The 23655-nt window shown below is 42.1% G+C and overlaps 2 protein-coding genes across 10 annotated transcripts in view; one reads left to right on the plus strand and one right to left on the minus strand.

Annotated features, from left to right (window-relative positions):
* The window catches only part of RWDD4 (RWD domain containing 4), a 31459-nt gene extending 8818 nt beyond the window's left edge, over nt 1–22641 (minus strand). For 2 of the 5 annotated variants that reach the window (XR_012158643.2, XR_012158642.2), the window contains exons 1-10: nt 22459–22641; nt 21130–21210; nt 18978–19087; nt 18730–18874; nt 15692–15809; nt 15199–15248; nt 5923–6077; nt 4001–4210; nt 3502–3564; nt 2404–2510 (exon numbers count right to left, since the gene is read on the minus strand). Coding sequence is in view for 1 of the 5 variants with exons in the window: in XM_073341758.2 (XP_073197859.1) it covers nt 13741–13773; nt 15199–15248; nt 15692–15809; nt 18730–18874; nt 18978–19087; nt 21130–21210; nt 22459–22482 (561 nt within the window). In the remaining 4 variants the exon portion in view is untranslated. Of the gene's footprint in view, nt 1–2403; nt 2511–3501; nt 3565–4000; nt 4211–5922; nt 6078–12189; nt 13774–15043; nt 15249–15691; nt 15810–18729; nt 18875–18977; nt 19088–21129; nt 21211–22458 lie in introns of those variants that run through there. The other 3 variants (XR_012158644.2, XR_012158645.2, XM_073341758.2) reach the window with 3 other exon arrangements.
* Nucleotides 22642–22857: 216 nt separating this feature from the next.
* TRAPPC11 (trafficking protein particle complex subunit 11) overlaps nt 22858–23655 on the plus strand; it is a 44579-nt gene continuing 43781 nt past the window's right edge. For 2 of the 5 annotated variants that reach the window (XM_073341746.2, XM_073341747.2), the window contains exon 1: nt 22860–22961. The gene's annotated coding sequence lies outside the window, so the exon portion shown is untranslated. Of the gene's footprint in view, nt 22965–23655 lie in introns of all 5 variants that reach the window. The other 3 variants (XM_078852520.1, XM_073341745.2, XM_073341744.2) reach the window with 3 other exon arrangements.

Raw genomic sequence — 23655 nt, forward strand, 5'->3', positions numbered from 1 at the left:
TAAGAATATTACTATATAAATTAGGGGCAAACAGGAAGTAAGTTGGGATTCGAAAATAAGGAAAAAGGAACTTGGATTTAAGCTTGCTGGAAGTTCACCCCAATAAACATCGAATTGTTTGCACTCTCTGTTCATGCGAGAAGGACCAGGGAAGTGGGAGAGTGAAGGAATAAGCTCTCTAACATCTGGATAGGGTACTGTTTCTGTGGGGGAGGGTCCCCTCCCTCCATCAGTACCTCCATGCTGCCCCTACCACAATCCAGGTTATCCTTCGCCCACACATGGATGTGTTCCCACCCAGCCGGGGGTGGGGGTGGTGGGAGGGCATGTGCCGCTTTAATGGTCATAGTGGCTATTCCCATGGGAATGGTATAGCCCTGACCGTCCTGTGTTCGCCCCAGTAAACACACCCAATTGGCTAAATCCAGTACAAGTCCCAGTTTGTGTAAATCTCCTGCCCCCAACAGATTAAGCATATCATTACAACCCCACATAATCTCACCTTCCCCCCAGATTCCTTTGGTTTGTCTCCGCCTCAGGGTTAATTGTGTCTCCCCTCCCATTGCCCCTACAATTGTGACAGTCCCGTCTGAGGGTCTCCCCTGCCCCCATGTGGTTAAACTGATGGCTGCTCCAGTGTCTATCAAAAAATCCCTCATGGGACTCCCTTCGATTGCCCCCTGGAGTGTGGGGTGAACAGATGCATCCCGTCCTAAACCCTGAACATGGACAGGACGCCTCCCAGGGCACCCCTAAGTTGCAGCACCCACCTCTGTCTCCCCCACTGGTTCACAGGGGGACCGGGGGTCCACCGAACACATTCCTGTCTCCACGCAAAATTGTGTGTCTGGCATTTCAGGCAGTCCCAGTCCCTTGGCCTCCGGGGCCACTTTCCCCTGATCTGGTAAGATCCTGGGTAGTCAGTTTAGCCTGCAGTCTCTAGATCTGTTGCTCTATAGCTGCCGGCTCGTCCCTGGCTACCCCCACCAAAGCCACGAACTCTCCCTCTACCTCCTCCTCTCCAGGCTGACCCACCCCTTTCCACCTTGTATTGATCCCCCGCAGGAATAGCATGGACTGGCTCTTCCCCCTGATGCATCTGCCTCCACACATCTGCCTGTTCCAGAACCTGGGGTAGCTGATTGGGAGCAAGTTCAGGGTGCTGCAACCTTAAATGCCCCACGAACTGCGGATCGCTCAGCTCCAACCATTTCTCCAGCAATTCTACACCCCTACCCAGCTCCACATCACCACCAGGTCCCAGTGCCCCTGCCTGGGGCATCACCCATGGACCGTCCAGGGGATCCACCCAGCACCGTGCCAATGCCTGTATGCGATTAAGTGTATCCCGCCCTGTTTCCCCAGGGATTCGCTTTACCTTATTCATCCCCGCAGTACGAGAGTACACCCCAAACAACTGTTTTGCCACCTGTCCGGGAATTAGAAATGGGTGTGCCACTCCTGCCACATCGATTCCCAAGGTACCTCGTCCCAAAAGACTACCTCATAAGATCACCTGGTCCTCACGAGTTAGACCCTCCATCTCCCTGCCCACCTCCACTAGCCACAGCACAAACTGATCCCAATCATTCCGGGGTACCTTTCCCAAACGGCCCAGTACTGCCTCCCAGTCCTTCAGGGACAAGGGGCGGATTTCTGCCTATTCTACTATTGGTGGGGCATGGTCCCCCCCATCCCGCAACCGGGCCACTATTCCTGCCTCCTGCAGTTCTTCCCGGGTAGCCTCTCTCGCAGGGGCTGTAACTGTGGATCGCCAGCTTACAACATCCACCGGCAGTGGTGGGTACAGTGTTTTTTCAGGGTAGGGTGGTGGAGGTGTCTCCTTCAGTTCCATTAGTGGGGCGGATGGTTTGGGGTCCCCAAGTCCATTGCCCCCATGTTTACAATGATACAATTCCTCCTCTAAGTCTCCTACTCTCCCCAGCAGTTCGTCCCTCTCTCTCCGGATTGCCTCACAAGACTCCTCTGTCCGTGCAGCATCCCGTACCTTCAAATCCGCTACCTCTACTGCTAACACAGATTTTTCTGTTAAAATCTGTTGCTGATTCACAATCTCCTCCAAATCCTTAATGTGTTGGAGGAGATCAGCTTCCCTTTTTACCCAGTATGCCATGCCAGCACACAAACCTTGTAATACCATTCCCTTTTTCCTACACTCCTTTCCCTTGGGGTCTCCCAAAACCTCTCCCATCTCCTTCTCAATCTCATCCCAGGTGAACCCCTGCACCTGGTATGGGCCCTGATTCTTCCTTATCCATTTGTTCAAAAAATCTGTTACCCCAGCTTGCCAGAACCCGCAACTACCATCACGAGAGTTCGCCATACCCCCTCCAAGCTGCTGCGTGGACTGTTAGGGAGGGGGACTTACAGGCTGCCACTCACCTATCCAGTGCGATGTATCCAAGTCACGGCACCAAGATGTTAGAGAGCTTATTCCTTCACTCTCCCACTTCCCTGGTCCTTCTCGCATGAACAGAGAGCGACAATACCTGAAGTCCGAAGGTGCAAACAATTCGATGTTTATTGGGGTGAACTTCCAGCAAGCTTAAATCCAAGTTCCTTTTTCCTTATTTTCGAATCCCAACTTACTTCCTGTTTGCCCCTAATTTATATAGTAATATTCTTAGCTATACCTTAACCAATCATTCTACTGAAATTTAACTAACCAATCCTAACATATTGTAACATGATTAGCTAACCAATTATATCCCACCACCTTAATTAGTTTACACCCAGAAAAATTAATTATACAGCAGACAGAAACAATCACAGAGCCAGAGACCATGCCAATAACCAATAGCAAAGTGGGAACTATAATGACAAAACAATACAGAAGTGAGGATTTCACAGCTACATCTATAAAGACATAAGGGTTTCCCAGCTGTGTCTATTGATAAGTGAGTTCTTACCAGACAGAAAACTATCAACCTAAATTTCCTTTTACATCTTCTAGGCACTTCCCTTTCTCTGGAGGTGATAGGCACTATCAGGAGAGGACTGTATTCCTAACAGCCCAATAGCACCTTCTTTCAATGTGACTAGTTTGGAATGTGACCGGTCACTTCCCAGCTTATGGCTGCCTTTGCTGCTTAGCCAAAGGCCTTAGCCTAAGAACAGGGCCTCAGACTGTCACAGTAAGAGAAGGACCGTACACTGGCAGACAGCGATTTTGATTCTTTCTTTTATACCTCTAACTAGCCAAGTGATAAGAATACACCTAAATTCTTAAAGTACAGGCCTTTGCAGACAGGCCTGAATATCTATATCCTAACACACAGCTCCCTTTCAAATCAGCTGAAGCCATCCGAGAATGTACCAAAGCAAAGCTTGGTCCAAAGAGTCAGACAACTTTTTCTTTGTGTTAATTTTAGTAGGCTTTAGTACCTATGCATAAGATTATGTTCTGGTTTATAGCCCTTGTAGGAGCATCACAAACTGCTTTTGAAGGGAGCCTGACAAATACATTATTCAAATGCTTACACTTTTTGTGTTTTCCAGGGACTTCTTGGAAATTGAAGGGAAAGCAGTTGTTTCTTTATATCCCTGAAGGAAAACAGTACAATCTAAAATGTTATATCCCAACCTTGCAACGTCATATTCACCTGAGGCAAGTAAACTCTTTTTTTCTCATCACTGTGGTACAGCTGGGCAAGCAGATTTTGTGCCTGGTTTGGAAAACATTCATGTCCTTTTAACAAGCCTGATTTAACCACACTGATAGACTTTGTTCTTTTCTTAACTTTTGTGCAATAATGGGCTCACCTACTTTAGACTTTTAGCATAAATATCAACACATATATAAAATAAAACCATTACATTGTGGCAGTGAAAAGAAAGTCCTTAGCTAAGGCCCCTCCACTCAATGACTGATATAAATATGAAGGTTTCCGCATGTTAGATTTAAGAAGCATAAGCTGAAAACATAATTAAAATATAAGTGATCAAGTATTCATATGAAAGCTGCTCAAATATTACTTACTCTGTGCTGAGGTTTCTGAGGAAAAATCTCCTTTGCATAAGCTGACGACATGCTGTTTTTGCAGATTTTTAAATACATTAACCTGACGAAATTATGAAAAAGGGGATGATGTTCCACTTCTTTGTGTATTGCCAGTTTCACTAGCTATTTTCAACTAGGAAACTTTGCAGTTTTAGGCAAAACTCTCTTCTGAGCAGCTTCTTAAACACCCTTCAAGAAAATAAAATTAGTTACAGGGTAATAGTAAAGGAAGCTGACAAAACACATTCAAGGTCCTCTCATTTAAATGAATGAATGTCAGAGTATTGCAGCCTTTCAGTGTTCCACCTTCCTGAATTTTGCCCAGAAAACAAGAGCAGCAGCACTTATTTCCAAAGTGCCCATGAAATGGGGAGATGGTGTTGCCCTCTCATAGATTCTCCTCATGCAGCAAAGAGAAAATATTCATCCATTTCCCCTCAAGTCCTTCTGACCCTTTAGGAGGTTGAGTTTACTAGCTCCTAAGTAGCTCTAGTCCATAGCAACGTCCTCTTGTTCTACCTGTTTGGGTGGTTTGTGCCTTCCACACACAAGGAGTTTCTCTTCTAATTATATCCACGCTTTCAATACACTCTCAGCTCATATGCAAACATTACTGCTGCCAGGATTCATAACAAACCATTCAACAGCTCAACAAGAAAAAAACTTCTGATTTACTTCTCCAGAGGGGGAGAGGCATTAGAAGACTAATATTTTATTGTACTACTCAATTCCACAAGTCCCCTTTCCCTCTGTGAGACAGATTTTTTTGGTTTTTGTTTTTCTGATAAAACGTCTACTTTTTTTTAGGACAATCTGTCTCTACTAGGTACATATAAGGGGCCGATCACCTCAGTATCTCAGCATCAAAACAGCTACAAATGTTTTGTGCAATTGTTTCACAGAAGCATAATTAAAATGTAAAAAGAGGCAGAGCTTTTGTTCTTACTCCAACTTTTAGAGTACAGTACAAAGTCGCCTCAGGCCACTAGTCAGCAAAGGTTCCATGGCCCTAAATGAGCTCTGTATCTGCGGACATTAGTCTGCTCTGAGAGGAACAGTGATGTGAGCCAGAATTTAGCCTTATGACCATGAGCAGCACATGACTTCTGCATTTGGGGAGGCTGGACATGAGTGCTGGAAGCTCCCTAGAAGGGGGGTGGGTGGGAAGAGGAATCGGCGCCCAGATCATGGCCCCACCCTCTATCCTAAGACTCTGCCCATGGTCTACCCCCACTCCGCCCCAGGCCCCGTTTGGCCTCCTCCCCCAAGGCCCGCCACTCGTGCCCCTCTGCCCTCTCCCCCGAGTACCCCCACCCACTCACTGCTCATGCCTCTCCGCCCCGTCCATTAAGGACCCCCTCGCCCCTTCCACCAAGGCCCCCAGCCTGCCTGCCACTTCTCTAAATCTAAAGTGAAAAGCAATGTCCCTCGTTACTGGGAGCTTGTTAAACCAGCACGCTGAGACTCTATATTGAAGTACATAACTACAAGCATCACTTGTGACTGTATTGCTTGAGTATCCTCATAGCACTGGGCAGACTTCCGTTCCAGCATGAACTGAGCTCAGGGTAAAAGATAGTCCTATATTAGGACACAGACTAACTGGGAACAGTACCTTTTCTACTTGTTCCAAAAACCCATCCCAAGATGTTGTATACCTTATCAACTGAGAAGACGTCTCCCAAATTAAGCTCTTAAACTGGCCTAATTGAGCATTTACACAAGCATATACATAAATAAGGTAATTAGATATGTCTCCTCATATCACAAGCAGCTCACCTTAACACTGAATATTTTTAAACATTAAAATAAAGAAAATATGATCCTGGAACTGCCAACAATCAAAAATGTACAGAAGTATAAGAAACACAAACACAATGTTTCTGATTTTAAAACAATACCTTTTTAACTCTTCCAGACCATTTGTAATTTCTGCTAATCAGGCCATTCCAGCACTTTTGAAAAACATGTGTTTTGATTTCTCTCCTTCCAGAGAAGTCTGCTGTATAGATTCTCGGAATAGGCTCCATATGCTGAATTGTCCTTCAGCCAGTATCTTTCAATGAGAAGTAAAGAGGTCACATGAGTTCATTAATCTATTAGAATCTGTGCCAATATTTACAAAACATGCACATTAATTACAAACAGTTAGTCATGTGTTCTGAGATATATGTGACAACTTGCAGTGTGTGTTTGTTCTTAAAAAATCTGAACTCTTTTGGAAAAATATTTTTAAAAAAGTGAATTTTGTATTTGTAAAATGTGTTAACTTGCTTACTCAATGTAGTATTTGCCCTGAGGAACTATATTTAACCCAATCCGGAAAACAACCTCATTCTCTACATGACCTTAGTTCATTTGCCTAGCACCATCCATCCCAAGCACTGCATGAGGCAGGAATCCTCATGGGGTAGGGGAAATAGTCTCTAATTACATGATCACATACTATCACAGTGTTCGTGCAAAAGAGGGCAACCTTCATTCTGGCATTTCCTCACTTTTGAGTGATTGACTTTGCAACCTTAGCACTAGATTTTTTTTGTATGTGAGATTATATGGGATGTTATAAGGAAAAGATATAGGACGTGGGGGAAAGATGCAAACAAAACCATGGTGTAGATCAGTAGTTTAGCTGAAAACTTGTAGTACTCTTGTGCCAATATTCATTGGAGAAAAAAATAAAACTAATACTACAACATCTTGTGAGGCAGCTACGGAGTCCGTGTACTTAGCCCACTGATGAAAATCTGGTATGTTCCCCTTTGCCGTTATAACACCTCTTCGAGGTCAAGGGACCAACAATCTTCCAATTAGTAGAGACTAAACAGCTCCCTATACTGGAGATTCGCAAAAAGAAAAGGAGGACTTGTGGCACCTTAGAGACTAACCCATTTATTTGAGAAGCTGATGCTCAAATAAATTGGTTTCAGAGTAGCAGCCGTGTTAGTCTGTATTCGCAAAAAGAAAAGGAGCCACAAGTCCTCCTTTTCTTTTTTCAAATAAATGGGTTAGTCTCTAAGGTGCCACAAGTCCTCCTTTTCTTTTTGTGAATACAGACTAACACGGCTGCTACTCTGAAACCTATGCTGGAGATTGTATCTCACTAGATAAAAATATTTTTCACATTCTTATTTTCCTTGCAGGAAATCATAAAATGTATTATTGACACAGATACTTATTCCATTTAAACTAAAAGTCTACTCTTAAAAGTGAGTCTACACAAGATGTATCATAGGGTTTGTCTCAATGACGCCCTAACAGATTCTTGGCTTATGAGAAAAAGATGATCTATTCTGAATGATACTCTGCAAACTCACCGTGAAAGTCATGTTGAACTCTGTCACTGATTATTACCAGTAATAGAGGCTGCAGACAAAATTATGCCCTCAGACACCTGCACAACCCTCTTAGTCTCCAGTAAGGTGATGCAGTTATAATTTGGCCTGCTGTCTCTGCCATACCTTCTAATGCTGTGACCTTATCAGCTCTCACAACCCAGGCAGCATAGGATCCACACTCAGATGAGAGAGAAATCCAAATCTGTCAGAAATTTGGGGACTTGGACAAATTCGTGTATCAAGCACTTGACATCACACATGCTGCCAACATGGGTGCTCTTATACTATGGTGATGTGCAGCACCAGCGTATAACCTCTAAGGCAGGGATCTCAAACTCAAATCATCATGAGGGCCACATGAGGACTAGTACATTGGCCTGAAGGCCACATCACTGAAACCTTTTCATACAATATAAAAGCTCCCCACACCTCTGTCCCGCCCTGCCTGACCCCTTCCATGAGACCCCACCCCGCCTCTTCCCACCCCTTCTCTGCCCAAATTCCAACCCCTTCCCCCAAAGTCCCCACCCCAACTCTGCCCCCTCCCTGCCCCTATTCCAACCCCTTCCCCAAATTCCCAGCCCTTCTCTGCCTCCTCCTGAGCGCACCATGTCCCTGCTCATCCCCCCTCCTTCCTGGAAAGTCCTAAGCACCGCCAAACAGCTGTTTGGCAGTGGGAAGCGCTGGGATGTAGGCAGAGGAGTGGGGACACGGAGCGCTGGGGGTGAAGGGAGTTTGGCTGCCAGTAGAGTCAGCGCCTGTGGCGGGCCACAGGAAATAACTATGCAGGCTGCATGTTTGAGACCCCTGTTCTAAGGTATATGGGAGTTGTAGGAAGCCCTTTGAGTTTTACAAAGACCTTCTGAGCCAATCAGTGTTTAGATTTAGACTGTCATGTGACCTGTTTTGGGCACTGGTACACAGTGGATGCAGTTTGTTGTTTCTGTCATCTTCATTAAATCTCAACATGCTTACCAGTGCCTCAGCCAAAATAAATACTCCCTCTAGCTGTTCTTATGACGCTTAAGGAGCATGTTGATGAATGTGAGACTCTAGATTTTCAAACTGAAAAACTGACAGCTAGGATATCTATTTTGGTGCAGCCAGGGAGGCCAGCACAGGAGCATTTATAACAGTGGGAAGAACAGTGTAAAGGGTGCCCACTCGTCCCCCTGCAGCCATGTAACACCCAGATCTCCCTTCACCACAAATCCCCCCCCCCCTTTCAAAATAAATCTGGAGCCAAGAACTATAGAAAAGGAGTATGTTAGAACGATAGGAAACAATATCTACGCTTCAATCTTTTGTCCCATCCCAACATCATCACTGAAGTTTCAGCTCCGTAGCGGGAGGCCCAGCTTTTATTTTAAGATTCTGGAGCAATGCAGATTTATTGTCCTCATTCCTTCTGAGTTTTTTGTGCTATATTCTGTGCATTTGTCTTTTGCTCATTTTCTACTCTAATCTCCTCTAATGCTCCCTTCTTCCATCCCTAATTCTCACATTTCTAATATTTAGTTACTTAACCTTTATACGCTTTACATGCTGTAAAAACATTTCCTCCTCACTCTCTCCGCTGCCCCTATTCACCCTCTCGTTCGGTTTTAGGGCTGGTTTACGCTTGAAATTTAGATTGACGTAGTTACATGGCTCAGAGGTGTACAAATCTCCCATGCCTTAGTGCTGTAGCTATGCCAAACTAACTCCCGCTGTAGACACAGCTCGGTTGAGAAAAGAATGGTTCTGTTGACCTAGTGACCAGGCTTTCTATTGTTTCCCATCCTCCTGTGTCTCTCCAAATGCTAATGTGAGCAGCAGGGCACAATCACTGCCTGAATGTGGTGCTGATGCAGTTGAGTTCCTACAGGCTTCCCAGCAACACTATTACTTCCTGAAATCAGAGTAAGGCTCTGAATTGGACTAACCTACAGTAATTCTGCTTCTTGGCAGCTCGTGCAGGTAATCTGGCTGTACAGTTCACAAAAATCCAGGACAAAACATGTATAACTGACAGGAACATCCAGACAGATCCTGACAAAGTGGATGTTCTGGGTTTGTCGAGACACAGTCATCCCAAAGCAAAGGATATACATGAGCTGTGTAGCTGCCTGCTGCCATGGAGGGGCTGGGAAGTGCACCTAGCAACATGGCAAGGGATGAAGGGAAAGGGACATAGCAGAGAAGGGAAAAAAATGTGACCTGATGCTGAGATGTTTTGCTTATTTTTCTAGATAGAAAATGCAGTAAGTTTTTAATGTATAAAACTCTGTTCCAATTTTAGTGTGCATCAGCTAAAATAACTTCACCTAGTACTAGGGGATAAACTTTCAGAATAATTCCATTTATCATGGACAAAGGGTGGCTCACCAAGCAAGCTACTAGAATAGGGATGCATTTTAGTGTTCAGAAAACAATTTTCATGTGAAGTATTTTTTCTCTAACACACAAATATGGTACTAAAAAAAAAAAAGACAAAAACAAAAACCAACCCCAACCCTTCCACCCAAGAGAATGAATCTATCAAATTTCTGCTCTTCAAAGCATTATAAAATTAAGAGGAGGAATCAGAATTTGGTTTAAGGTGTGGTTGTGGCAATACGTATCTTGCCTAAAAGAGTAAAAACTACTATCATGCATAGTTTCTATTAAGGAAAGAGTACTAATAAAAAAATATGTATGAGAATCCAAGTAACTGCTGTTTATAGTTAAAAAGTCTTTACAACTTAGTAAAATATTAATATTGCTTTCAACTGTGCTCTGTATGTCACAAAACTACATAAATCCACTCTTTCCTCTTCATTCTATCTGATAAAACCCTAACTAGAGCTTTTGATCATTCTGCACATTGGATATTGCAACTTCTTTTCTCTGGCATTCCTCACTTATCCTCCTCTTTCACTCCAGTGCAAAAAAACCACTCCAACTTTACCAGATATTATGGCCCTACACTCAAGAAACCATTACCCCAGCAAATTCTTGGGTTGCATGACCGCCCTATTCCTACTGCCAGTAATGCTACTGGTTTACCAAGTGTCTTAAAAGGTACTCTTCCTTCAACAAGGTTTTAGTTCAGCTGCCAGTAGCAGAGATCCCTTATTTTCAGTGACTATCTTTCCAGCAGGAGGTACCAGAGCTTCTTTTTCTGTTATAAAAGTTTAGCTCTTGTATAATTCATTTTCCTTCCCCCTCCCTCCAAGCCCCATGATAAACCATTTTCTATTAGCACAAACAACATTACCTTTCCAGCTCCCCCAAGAAACCAGCAAGTGTACAGGGCTGAATTGTTGCTTATCCAGACTATTGTCTTGGAGACAGGCTTGCTACATCTATTAAATTAGTAGAAAGAATAGAGCTGGAAGATAAGTTGTTTTGCAGTCGCAGATCTCCTTGGGGTATGAAGTGCTGGGATAACTTCAGAACAGCCCACACCCTAGAAGCCAGCCCAGGCAGCTGATGATCAAGCAGTTCAGAGCCACATGCTCTACTACACTTGCTTGCCTTTCTGTGCAGCAATAGGAAAGGAAGAGGCAGGAGGTGGTTCCCGTTTGTCCCCCTGCCTCCCCACAACTGATCTATTCAGATAAATTGTCATGGTTACTAAATTCATACACCAAGGAAACGAACAGCATGCTCAGGGAGCTTTTGAATAAAAAAGCCAAATCCCATCTGAGCCTGGGAGAGACTTAAGTTGCAGTGTTTTTTTTCCTCCTCTGAAATATACCAGCCCACCTAAGGGACCTTCTCCTAAGGTGTTATTGCCTTCCTGGTGTTCTTAGCTTGATTTCTTATACAAAAGTATTATTAGTTTAAGAAGCCAACCAATATATTTGACAAACTAAATACTTATGGCTGCAAACACTTAGTTTTCTTCAGATGATATAATCTTATCTAGTCTATTTAAATTTTTGATAACTGTGGTTCAAAACTGAAAAACCACATTTTCTGATGATTAAAATTCCATCAGAACTAATGGTTGGTGGTTCCTTTATTAAAAGACCCTGCACATTCAAATCCTGTTCACTTTTGGTTTGCACTGACCTATATATCATTCCAATACAAAGTACAACACCTTAAATCATTATTTGAACAGGGACTTGTCAGATCCCACTCTTTTATAGGTCTCCTGGACCTCCCTCTCTTCAGAAGAGCTTGTAAGCAGAGAGCAATGACTTCCAGCAGACTTTTCTTCTGCAGACTTAATGGTGTTTCATACCACTGCTTTTTCAGAAGAAACTACAGCTGTAATTTTAAGTGAATTTATTCCACCCTCCTGGAGAGCATGCGTGAGTGTAAGTAGTTTGTTGGAATTTGCAACTGCAATCATGTTTGCAGTTTATAAGCCCTCTAGTGGCATATCAATAACCTATACCTTCCAATAATCAAACAAGCCCATTGGCTGAAAATGTAAAGTTAATTTATGCTACTGTCTTTACAGGGGACCTCTCTAGTACTTGGCTGCTCAGACGCATGACTCAGTCCAAGTCTTCTAGAGGCACCCAGTCTGCATCCTTAACACTAAATGCTGTGATTATTACATGCAACAGGGTACACTTTTTAAATGAACTTTGGTTGCTGCATGCATACTTTGAGCATGACGTGCACCTCAGCAAATGTGTATCTAATTGCTGCACACCCAAAAGCGTGACAGACCGAGTCCTAAAGAAGGGAGCTGCAACAATTATCCTGAAAAGTATACAGTGCACCTACTGAAGAAAAAGGAATTCTCTTGACAACTTTAAGAATCTTTCTTCATAATGAGAGGAATTTGATGCAAACCTAAATATACAACTATATGCATAACAGGCATTATGCAAGAAAAGCCTCACACCATGGCAGATAAATAGCATTTATTAAGATCAAAGTCTCAAATATTAAATGACATTAAGGCATTTAGTATTCAGTTACCATTTATAGTACAGTAAAGAGGATTTTTTTCTTTGATACAAGACAACAAACCTGTACAAAAAATGTTTTCCAACATGGGAGAGTGGCTTGTTTTTTTCCCCCAATGTCCCGTAATTCATACAATAAAATCCACATGGTAAACTACTGATTATCCAATGGAAAAAACCCAACAAGTCATAACATTCAGAAAGTCACTATCAGTAGGACAGCTCCACCCTGATCTCCTGTAAAGATATACACGAGGAGGACTACAACAGATGCACACTGGGCTGAACTGAGAACACATACTGGTATTGTAACCACTTGTTCTTTCAATTTGAATTTGTCTAGACTAGGTGTGTGGTCCTTTTTGCACTAGCATTTACAAGCGTCACGTGTTGCTACCTTCTCTACCCTTAACTTGGAGCTAGTTAGTCAAAATCACAGAGCCAGAAACTTACTCTGATTTTAGGTAATAGTGTTACTAGCAAGCCTATAGAAACTCAGCTGCATCACCACCACGTGCAGGCTGTTTAACTCGAGTTAAAGCAGGACCAAAAGCTTCAGGCTTTGTCTCCACTAGCACTTCTGCTGGTAAAACTTTTGTTGGTCAGGGACGTGGAATAAAACCCAAACCTCTGACCAACATAAGTTTTACCAACAAAAGCACCGGTGTGGACAGAGCTATGTCTGTGGGACACTCTCCTGCCAACATAGCTACCGCCGCTTGTTGGGGGTGAGTTAATTATGCCAGCGGGAGAGCTCTCTCCCATCCTCATAGAGTGGCTATGCTCTTACAGCAGTGCAGCAGCAGTGGTACAGCTGTGCAGCTATAAGGTCAGTAGTGTAGACATAGCTCTCTCCTGGCGACAAAGAGCAGCTACACTGCTTACCTTACAACAGCGCGGCTGCAGCAGCACAACCCTACTGTTGTGAGGTGTGCAATGTAGACATGGCCTAGGTCTAGACAAATCCTTTGATATAATTGTGTTATGTTCCCTTTCTGCATTTGTAGAGGAACACATCAAGAAGGCTTTATTTAAAGGGAGTTTATTTTAAATGAACTATGCTGTCAAGTGATTAACCACTTTTAATATTTTTATTCCATTGGAATGAACTTCAGGAAATGGTCACAATATCAGAGGATTCACTAACAGAATTTTACTATATTCTTACTGCAGAGTAAAACAATATAAATTAACACTGCATATTTCACTATTCTTTTCAGCATTCGACAGTTAGAAACCAAATAGGCTTTCTAAAAGTTCAATATAGAAAAGGCGCACTTATCTTCCCTTTAAGGCAAGTTTTTGTTTGTGAAGAAAAATGTAATACCAGAATAATCTCTGGATAAACATCTGTGCTCACGTTTAATAGTTAGAAAATTGTCCTTTCATAAAATGTTCCACTCTGACAAGAGGAAAAAGCTATTAAGAGAAAGATGTTGACCCAAATTGCACTGTATTAAAAGGTGAAGTTTCCTTGTATCAAAGTCCATTATTCATCATCTTTAGAACCCGTTTTGCTTAACTATAAAAGACAAAGAAAAAATGTTCAGACACATTGCATTTATTAGGAATTAGGAACTATATTTCTTTTTTACACTACATACAGGCCTATTCAGTTAGCACAAACTCATCAACCTAATGCATCAAAAAGTTCAAATGACTCAAAACTAATCGTTTATAGCTTTTATACATTTGACTCATTGTCATCTGAATTTAAGACTCTGCTTTCCCATTTTTATGAACTATTTTACATCCAAAACAGTATATTCTACAGTTAATCTTAGAATCAGTGTAGTTAATCTTAGAGCGAGTTTAAGCTTCATTAAAGACATTAGCTGAAGTTATGAACGTTTCCAGTTAATAAGAAAAGGCTGATACCAGTCCACAAACACATTTTCGAAAGTCAAACAGATTCAGTTCCACACATTTCTGCAACAAATTGTCATGAGTGGATTATTTAGAGTTTAAAAACCTTGATAGGGCCCCTTTGCTGTAGTTTCAACACTATGCTCTGAGGTACGCTGACAATAGGTCATACCAGTGTTCAATCAAATATGTTTTGTTATAAAGTAGAACTTGTTAAAAATAGCAATGTTAATTTATATTCCAGCAGAAGAATGGTGGAAATGGCCAATGGAGGAACTAACAGACCAATACTGTCTGTTTCCTTGTACTCCCCATTCTGCCTATATCCATCTGTCTCTTGTCTTCCAGTTAGTCCCTGCCCCAAAGAGCTTATAATCGATCTTTTTTTTGTTCTGTTAGTACATCCCCTAGCACAGTGGGATCCTGATCCTAGGTGCTCCAGTAGTACAAATCAATAATTGATATTGATTAGGCCGGGGAAAAGTTCTTTGTGGGGAGAGGAAGGCAGAAGGTGCAGGCATGCAGGAGACAATGTGGGGCTACTGCTTAGGAGAAACGCAATTGCTGAAGTGGCTCCTTGCTTCTATTTATCCAGGTCCCTGAAAATCCTGGCTGCATCCCTATTAGTTGCCCATGTGAAGTCAGCACATTCAGCGCATTCTGGAATTCACAGCTAAATTACATACTGAAAGTTCTCACCTCAAAAACTTCATTTGAAATGGTCAAAAGATAAACCCTGAGTTTAAAGGAGGAATGTAAGACAGTTAATGCTTTCACATGGGATACATCTTAAGTTTCAGAAGAAATATGTATTTTTAAAGTCCTTAAGGGATTATCCTTAGGCTCTATAGAGAAATGGGTAACCATAATCACTAATTCTTGCAGATTTTTTTTAAAAACGATTTCTAAAACTTGAAAATACTTACATGCTGGATGTATACAGAAAATCAGAGACCACAGTCAAATCCAAATGTTGTTAGGAAGAAAAGCAAAAAGACAGATTAAATATAATTTATCATTACATCTGCAGAAAAACCAATGTTCTGATGCAATAATTTCACAGTTGTAACAGTCATGTTACCTTAATTACATCCACCCAGTTCCATCCTCGAGGAAGCTCCCCTTTGTGATCTATAGAAGAAGCAGTGTTTATTTTCAGCTCTGAGACTACAACAGCTAGACTCTAGCAAGATGTCATATCTTTAAAAGCTGAACTCTCATATTACTGGTCTGGCCAACACAATATCCAACAAGAGAATGCATGGAAAGCAAGGAACTCGCAGTCCTAACTTGAGGCAGGTGTAGCGTGCAACTCTGTGCAAACTTCCCCAGTCAGGAATTGAGGTGAATAAGCAGAGCTAACTGCCATATCACTGCTATGCCAGACAGTTTCTGCTTCAGGCTGCTGTCACTGGTGAAAAATTGTTTGGTAGCTTTATGAGTTGAGCAAGTGAAAACTGGGGTGAGACCCAATTCATTCTCACTCGTGACCCAAGTTGTATCTGAACCTGTCTTTGAAGGTACAAAACTATCCCGAACACACTGTACCATTTTCAAGACTATATTGCACAAACCTGTTTTGTCTGCTAGCTTTCGTTTCTGGGTTTTGGACAACTGCTCCTTTTTGTGACTTTTCTTACTTGATGGAGCTACTTCATGAGTTCTAATTGAGATGTTATTGCCTACAGATGTCTGAGAAATATAAAAAGTATAATTTAAATGCCTCTCCAACAGTGACTGAGCTGGCAGTTGATATCTAGGTATCACCCTGATGGGTAAATTCCAAATGTTTGATTTCTTATTGAGACCTCCCAAATGTTTTAAATTACATTAGTACTGAAAGATACCTGTGCTTTATCACACAACAACCATGATCATAGTTCTCAGCAATAATTTAAAAGTAGTACTAATATTTCTTATGTGCTTACTGTGGTAGCTAGACTGATTACTTCCATAACCCCTGCAACTGCATATGTCCTGACTACTGCTTAGTGGGGATAGAAGTGGTTCCCTGTTGGTGTTGCCAGTACCACTCACCAGTTTAAAAGCTCAGTGAAATGAGTTAGAAGTGTGGATCGGACTCCCTGCATGCTCATACAATTCTTTATTCACAGCACAAATATACAATGCCACAAGGGCTATTTATAATGCTACGTGTATAGTAGAGCCAATATGGAAAGGCAGAGAGAGAGTCTACAGAAGGAACCTGTGTGATTCTAGCATTGAAAGACAGTATGATTGTACAATCATTTCCAAGGAAGGTTTCAGTAATGTGTTTGAGCAAAACACTGTCACTTTAAGTAGAGCTAAAATTCCAGTTTCAAAGTCAAACATGAACTAACTCTGCAAAAACTAACTTTTTCAACTAACTTGGTCAGTTTATTTTCAAACCGAGGGCAGGTCTACACTTAACACTGCATCGGCACAGCTACACTGATGCAACACTTTAATGAAGATGCTCTATCCTGATGGGAGAGAGCTCTTCCATTTGCATAGTAATCCACCTTCCCGAGACGTGATAGCAATGTTGATGGGAGAAGCTCTTTCTCTGACACAGCACTGTCTATCCCGGAAGTTAAGTCGGTATAACTGTGTCACTTGAAGTGTGGATTTTTCATACCCTTGAGTGACTTAGTTATACCAATGTAAGGCTCCGTCTACACTGGCACCCCACTGAATGGCAAAAGTTTTAATGACTGAAAGCTCCGGTGTGGACAGCACTTCATTGGTGGGAGCCGCACTCTAGGCAATGAAGCTACCACCCCTTGTTAGAGGTGGTTTTATTTTGTCGGTGACTACACAATGCACCTTACAGTGGCAGAGCCGCGCCGTTGTAAGTTGAGCAGTGTAAACATAGCATAAGGGCTTGTCTACCCTACTGGCCAGATCGATGGACAGCAACTGATCCAGCAGGGGGTTGATTTATCATGTCTAGTATAGACGTGATAAATCAATTGCCGCTCGCTCTAGCATAGACTGCAGTACTACACCTCAACGAGAAGGGCAAGGGGAATCGACAGGAGACACACCACAGTGAAGACACCGTGGTAAGTAGATCTAAGTATGTCTCCTTCCACTACATTATTCACATAGCTGAAGTTGCTTAACTTAGATCGATCCCCATCCCCGTAGTATAGACCAGCCCTTAGTCTGTAGTGTAGACCTTAGAGTTTGAACTCTGTTAAATTCAAGGCTCTTGGGATGCCTAAAAACAAAGGCCCTTTGTTTGTTTTCAAAAAAGAGTACATTTACTGCTCATCAAAAAGAGAACAGATTGACAGTCATGGAGTGTGAAAACTCCTATTAACACACACAAAAAAACCCTCAGGTACAGTACAGGACAAAAGTACCATTTAGTTCTCATGCCCATTTGATCCTTGGCCTCTTCAGTAAGGTGGATAAAAGATCTGAATTACTTCCAGAAGGTGGTAGTTGTATTTCCAATATTGACACTTGTCCAAAAGGAACCATCACGAGACCACCAATTCACTATATTCTGGCCACTACTAAAGTATGTGGATTTAAATCTAGTCATCTAGCAGTTAAGGTTCAATATCTTATAACGAATACCATTAGCCACGTGTCCCAGTCTCAAACCTTTCCTACCTACATTTAGCTTCTTGCTTTCCCAGGCCCTCTACAGAGAAAAAACTACATCAATGGGGGCCCAAAACTAGAGGCTTCTCTAATACAAAAGAGAATAACAGCGAGCATGGAAAATTTGAATAGGAGGCTGAATAATATGAAGGATATTTTTCTGGTTCAAGTGGAAGCTCTCAGGAGTCAGAACATCTACGACAGGATAATTCTAATGTAGTTCTGAACAAAAATTATAGATGAAGCAGATAAAAAATGGTGCATAAGTGCTTTCTCGAAACACTTTCATCAAGTTTCTCACTCCAGGTGAAATGCTGCTTTAACAGATCGGGTTAAAAGTGAAGGTCCCCACTCAAGCCAGCTTGATGGAATCACTTTGAGCAGAGTTAATGTGCTTGGCATGTGCTTCATGTTCTAAACTACTGAGCCATTTAAAGTAGAATCAAGAAGTGTCATTTAACAAAATTTAATATTTTTATTTCCATCACTAAATAATTTCATTGATTGGTTGTGTCTGCTATTCCTTCCCTCACTCAAATATTTAATTGTTCAGAGCACAAGCATAGCTTATCCATTCTAGAGACTTTCTTCATGCTGCAAGTCAAAACCCACATTGGCTCTCATTAACTGTGTCTTGAACTAGTTCTGTAGTCACCATTGGATACAAACTGGCTGTGTTAGATTAGGAAGTTGTTTCTAATCACTGCTTCTCTCTCATTTCTCTTCCAGAAACTTTTTGGTAAGGTGGCTGAACACCAAATAAACTTCCAGGTTACAGCCACAGAGCTGTGCTACACTTCCTTTCATCTACTTTTTTCTAGCCACTATCTTGGTGACATAGCATACTGGCTTGCACCTCACAGACATGCTCCGGAAGTTTTCCAGTAGCGATGTGAGGTGTTTAAATATATAGTAATTAAACATTCTATTCTCTTTGTTGTATTAAAAAAAAGTTCATATTTATAGAAACTATTTATAAAACTAAAATAGATCAAAACACAAGTTATAGACTTACCACAATATGAACAGGTTGATTTTCCATGAACAATTCTTTATTATCTTTGGCATATTCAAAAAGTGTGTATGTCATGGCAGTTCCAAGATTAACTTCAACTTCTTCCATTAATTTATCCAATATACTTTGTTTTATAGATAAAGATCTAAAAGAGATCATAAAATCAAATTACAGGCCCAAAGAATTCAAGAATTTTGTAAGAGAAAGACCACATGTAAAACGAAAGAGGAAGTAACTAAAATACTTACATAGTGTTGTTGAAGAAAGCATTCATGGATATGTTTGGAGCTGTCTGTGGGTATGTTTCTGGCCATGAAATTTCTATTAGGAAGGCTTTGGGATCGCCATTTTCACCTATCTGAAAGGAGGTAAAACACTTTAAAATGGGAAGCCTCAGTCTGTTATCAAACCTTAGAGACAAGGTGGGTGAGGTAATGTCTTTTTATTGCACCAACTTCTGTTGAGAGAGACAAGCTTTCCAACTGACACAGCTCTTCCTCTCAGAACTTAAAAAGAGCTTCTGTGTAGGTCAAAAGCTTGTCTCTCTCATCAACAGAAGTTGGTGCAATAAAAGATATTACCTCACCTACCTTGTCTCTCTAATATCCTGGGACCAACACAGATACAAAAACACTGCATCAAACCTTAGTGTCGTTTAGTATGTGAATCTTTCATTTGACTTTGTTTACCCAGGTTATTTTTAAGGCTATGGCTATTCACAGTAACCAACCATCAAACTATGCTTGAAAAAACATTACTGATAGTCATTTTAAATTTAGATATACAATAGTATAACCTGTACTCCTCAAACTTTTGACAGAACTCAATAGATGTTTAAAATTTCTATAAAAAGTCTTGTGCAAATTTAAACATTTTCTGTCAGTGTTTGCAATCCAAATATTTTAGCATTCTACATGAGAACCAGAAAATGAAACCTGCTTTCTCTTCACTGTCTAATCTAAATAAAAACCAAGCAGCATAATGATGGGGAAAAGACATATGTTTTAGTGACCTTTGATGTCATAAGTAATGGGTAAGATTTTTAAGACTTATTAAATTGCAATAATTGTCTCTAGGGATGGGAGGCAATAAAGACAAACGAACAAGACAGCTAATAAAAATTGTTCATCTAAGCCCATCATACTCAGGCAACTCCTAAGGGAAAGCCTTGTCCACATTTAAAGCGTGCATTACTTTAACTAAAGGTGTCATTTAAAACAGATTTAATTAAACCTGCATAAATCCTTCTGTGGCCACTTATTTCAGTTTCTGTAGTGTATTCCTATACATGCTCCCACCGGGGTTTTCGCTGGCCTAACTATAGTGATTTTAAAAGCACCAAGTAAAAGTGTGAATTTTTTTTTTTCTTGTGGACAAGGCCTATTCTTTTCAGGGCATGCTGCAAGGCTAACTCAGGCATGCTGCAAGGCTAACTCTGGCTTTGTTGGATCTACGTGGAAGGAGCAAGAGAAGGGACAGAAAAGATTATGTAAAGAGGATTGTGAGCAATAGGAACCTAATATACTCAATATTAAATATAGTTTATATTTACATTGACTCAGTTTCAAATTTCTTCATAGTAAGCTTTTCGGGAGTGATGTGTTGCATGTTGCCACTATTTGAGAAATCTTTGTCATGTCTTCTTTTGGTCTTATTTTATAATTTAACTAATCTATGTGCTGGGCAGTACACTAACTATGTTCAAGAGAACAGCAGACTAATCCTTTCAACTCTATTCCACTGACTTTCTACCTAATGAAAAGTATAGCCAGATCTGATGCTGTCAGATTATTCTTTCTATTATAATGGATTGGTTTTCTTTGCCTTTCAGTAAAGATTCAGCAACATTATTGCATTCACTTGATACTTGCAGTTTTGAAAGTTACACAAGATTTTTTTTTTTAAATGTCATGATCTATTTTCAATATACCTTGTGTGTCATAATAATTAGTGAAAGACCCAAACCTGCAAATACTTACTTAACTATACTCTTGTGAGAAAAGTCAGCAGGACTATTCATGTGAGTAAAATGAAAGAAATCTGTGTTTGCAGGACTGGAGCACAAGTTATTTACTTACTCCATCTGTATTAGTTCCCTACAAGTTCAATTACAGTTGTTCAGGTTTTTTCATGACAAATTATACTTTACTTATTCCTCTATTACTACTGATGATTACTATTGTGATGTTTGCTTCTGTTCAAAAAGGTAACTATCATTACATTTAAGTTTCTCAGGGCAAGTTATTTTGAAATTATGTAAAAAGGTACTTACTGCCTTTATTGCTAAGTAGTTTCAAGAAATACCATCTGTCTCAAGAAAATGCTTTGTAATGGACAATGTGCAGAATAACTTTAAATGAATGATGTATTACACCTAATTAAAGCTTCATGTGGTCTTACCCTATACTGAAAGGAAACAGGACTAAGTTCTTTGAAACACTCATCTCCTTCATAAATAGAACGTAATGCTTCTAGCTCCATCTGAAAAGAACAGATGGAGAAAAAGGTTAGCAATTTCAATCCGATACTGAACTTTGTATAAACAGATGAGTGTCAGCAAAATATACAGAAATCCACATTTTGTTTTTCATTAAAAAAATAAACAAATTAAAATTTAGGCAATAATTGGTCTAGATATCTTGTCTGATAGTTCAATAATCCTATTTTAGGTTAGTGGAATGTGAGTTCAGCAAACCTGGCATGCTAGTCTGAATTCAATTTACTTTCTACAAACCCATTCCCCATCTTGGCACATTTTACTGAACTCTAGAAGCCTGCTTTTTAAAAAAACAAAACTTTATTAACTTCCCCAAGAAAATACCAAACATCTGTTTCAAGAATGTTTCCATCCTCCCCATATTACTTTCTACAAAACTACAAGAAAGGGATTTTATAAGTGAGAAGGGCCCAGAATATCTATTAACCCCCAAGTAACTATCACAGAATGACAGGTTTCAGTGTTAGTCTGTATTTGCAAAAAGAAAAGGAGTACTAGTGGCACCTTAGAGACTAACCAATTTATTTGAGCATAAGCTTTCGTGAGCTACAGTACTCCCTTTTCTTATCACAGAATGACTTTCTACGGGGTATTTGCCATTAACAAAATATAACATGCTGTTGGCCGAATTAATACGATCACATATGATATGTGCATTGCATATGATCAATGTATTAAAATATTTTTAAGAATTTACCAAGTACAAAGATAACTATCTAGGACTATGCCACCCAAGAAACAATTGGATTGATGTAGCATTCAGTTAAAAGTGCAAATGCTCTGAAGCTGACCTGAAGTCTCCCAGACAGACTCTTCGTATAAAAAAGAGTAAGGAAAAAGTGCGCGCCAGAACGCTTTAGGTTACGAGTAGAGGACGCCGTCGGCTGACTCTTCTTGGAGCGTGTTAGCTAAAACTCTGGCAGGAGACAGGTGTGGTTTCTGCTAACGTTACTGATTTATTTTTGCACCATCTTTCCAAGTTAGGTTTTAAAAACTAGCCCGGGATCCCGGGAGGAGCGGTCAGCGCCGCGATGGGCCGAGCAGGGCGGGCCGGAGCCCTCGGAGCCCTGGATCGCGGAGCGAGGGGGCAGCCTCCGTCCCGCAACCGCCCCCGCGTTCCCGGGCCAGGCAGGGCGGGCAACAGCCCCAGAGACACCCCCCCAACCCCCAGCCAGAGCGCGGTGAGGCTGAGCGGCAGCTGCCGCCGCGGAGAAGCCGGGTCGGTGTCTCACCTCCTGGTCCTCGTTCGCCGCCATGGCCCCGGGCCGGCAGCCCCCGCCTCGGCCTCAGCCCAGGGATTCTCACAGAGTGCAGCAACCGCGACCCGACCCAGAAACCGCACGCGAACACAGCGCGCACGCGCAGGGGACCGTCACCACGACCCTCACTGACTGCCCTAGCCACGCCGGGGCTGCTGTGTTGACTACCTATCTTGCGCTATGATTGGGCTCTCTTCCATAGCGTCATCACTCCCGCTCATCAATTGGCTAAATCTTGTGGCCGAGCCTCTTTTCTCTTTCTCTCATTGGCTCCTACGACAGTTCTCGAGACCCAATATTTGACGTTGTCGTTGAGCAGGCAACGCTGATTGGTGGAATGGACTGTCACTCCTATCCTCAAGCTCTTGCTTCCGGAGGCGAATCTCAATCTCTGTTGCCGCTCAGTAGTTGGTTGCCGGCCTCTGCTGCGGGCGGCGCCGTTGGGTCGGGGCCTGCGGAGAGCTCGCTCCCTGGAGGTGGTAGGACGGAGCCGCTGCTGGCCGCGCCGGCGGCTGTTCACTGTGTGGCTGCCCGGCCGGCGGGGCAGGGTCCGGGGCGGGCAGGGGAAGAGGGTTGAGGCGGGTCGCCGTGGCGCTGGCGGTGGGTCAGAGGCGGTGGAGGGGCTGCCCATGGGAACTGGGTTGGGGCTGGGGCTGGGGCTGGGTGGGGGCGGGGGTCTAGCGGTAGGGGCTGAGCCTGGTCTTTAGGCGGGGGGGCGGGGGGGAGATAGGTCGTGGTGCCTCTCCCGCCGGGAGCTGCTCCTGGCTGTCCTGCTCATCACTCGCTCTCTGAGCTTTTGGCACATAATGCTAGGTTTCAAGAAACGCTTTGTCCCTCCCCGCCCCCGCGTATGTCCGTTACTGGCAGGTTGGGCTATGCCTGGGGTCAAGCTCCACTGCCCAAAAACCCCACTTTTCCTTCAGTGAAAACATGATTCCTTAATATAATTTATATAAATTAAACAACAATCCGTACTGTTGTTCTATTCCTATTTCTCCCAATGCACCATGTCTATAGACATCATGCTTTTCAGAGCAGGGACCATCTTTGTGTGTATATATGTAATCCTATTATATTTTCCACTCCATTCATCTGGTGAAGTGAGTTTTAGCCCACGAAAGCTTATGCCCAAAAAAATTTGTTAGTCTCTAAGGTGCCACAAGGACTCCT

This window comes from Lepidochelys kempii, chromosome 4 (assembly GCF_965140285.1).
Source record: "Lepidochelys kempii isolate rLepKem1 chromosome 4, rLepKem1.hap1, whole genome shotgun sequence".
NCBI lineage: Eukaryota > Metazoa > Chordata > Testudines > Cheloniidae > Lepidochelys > Lepidochelys kempii.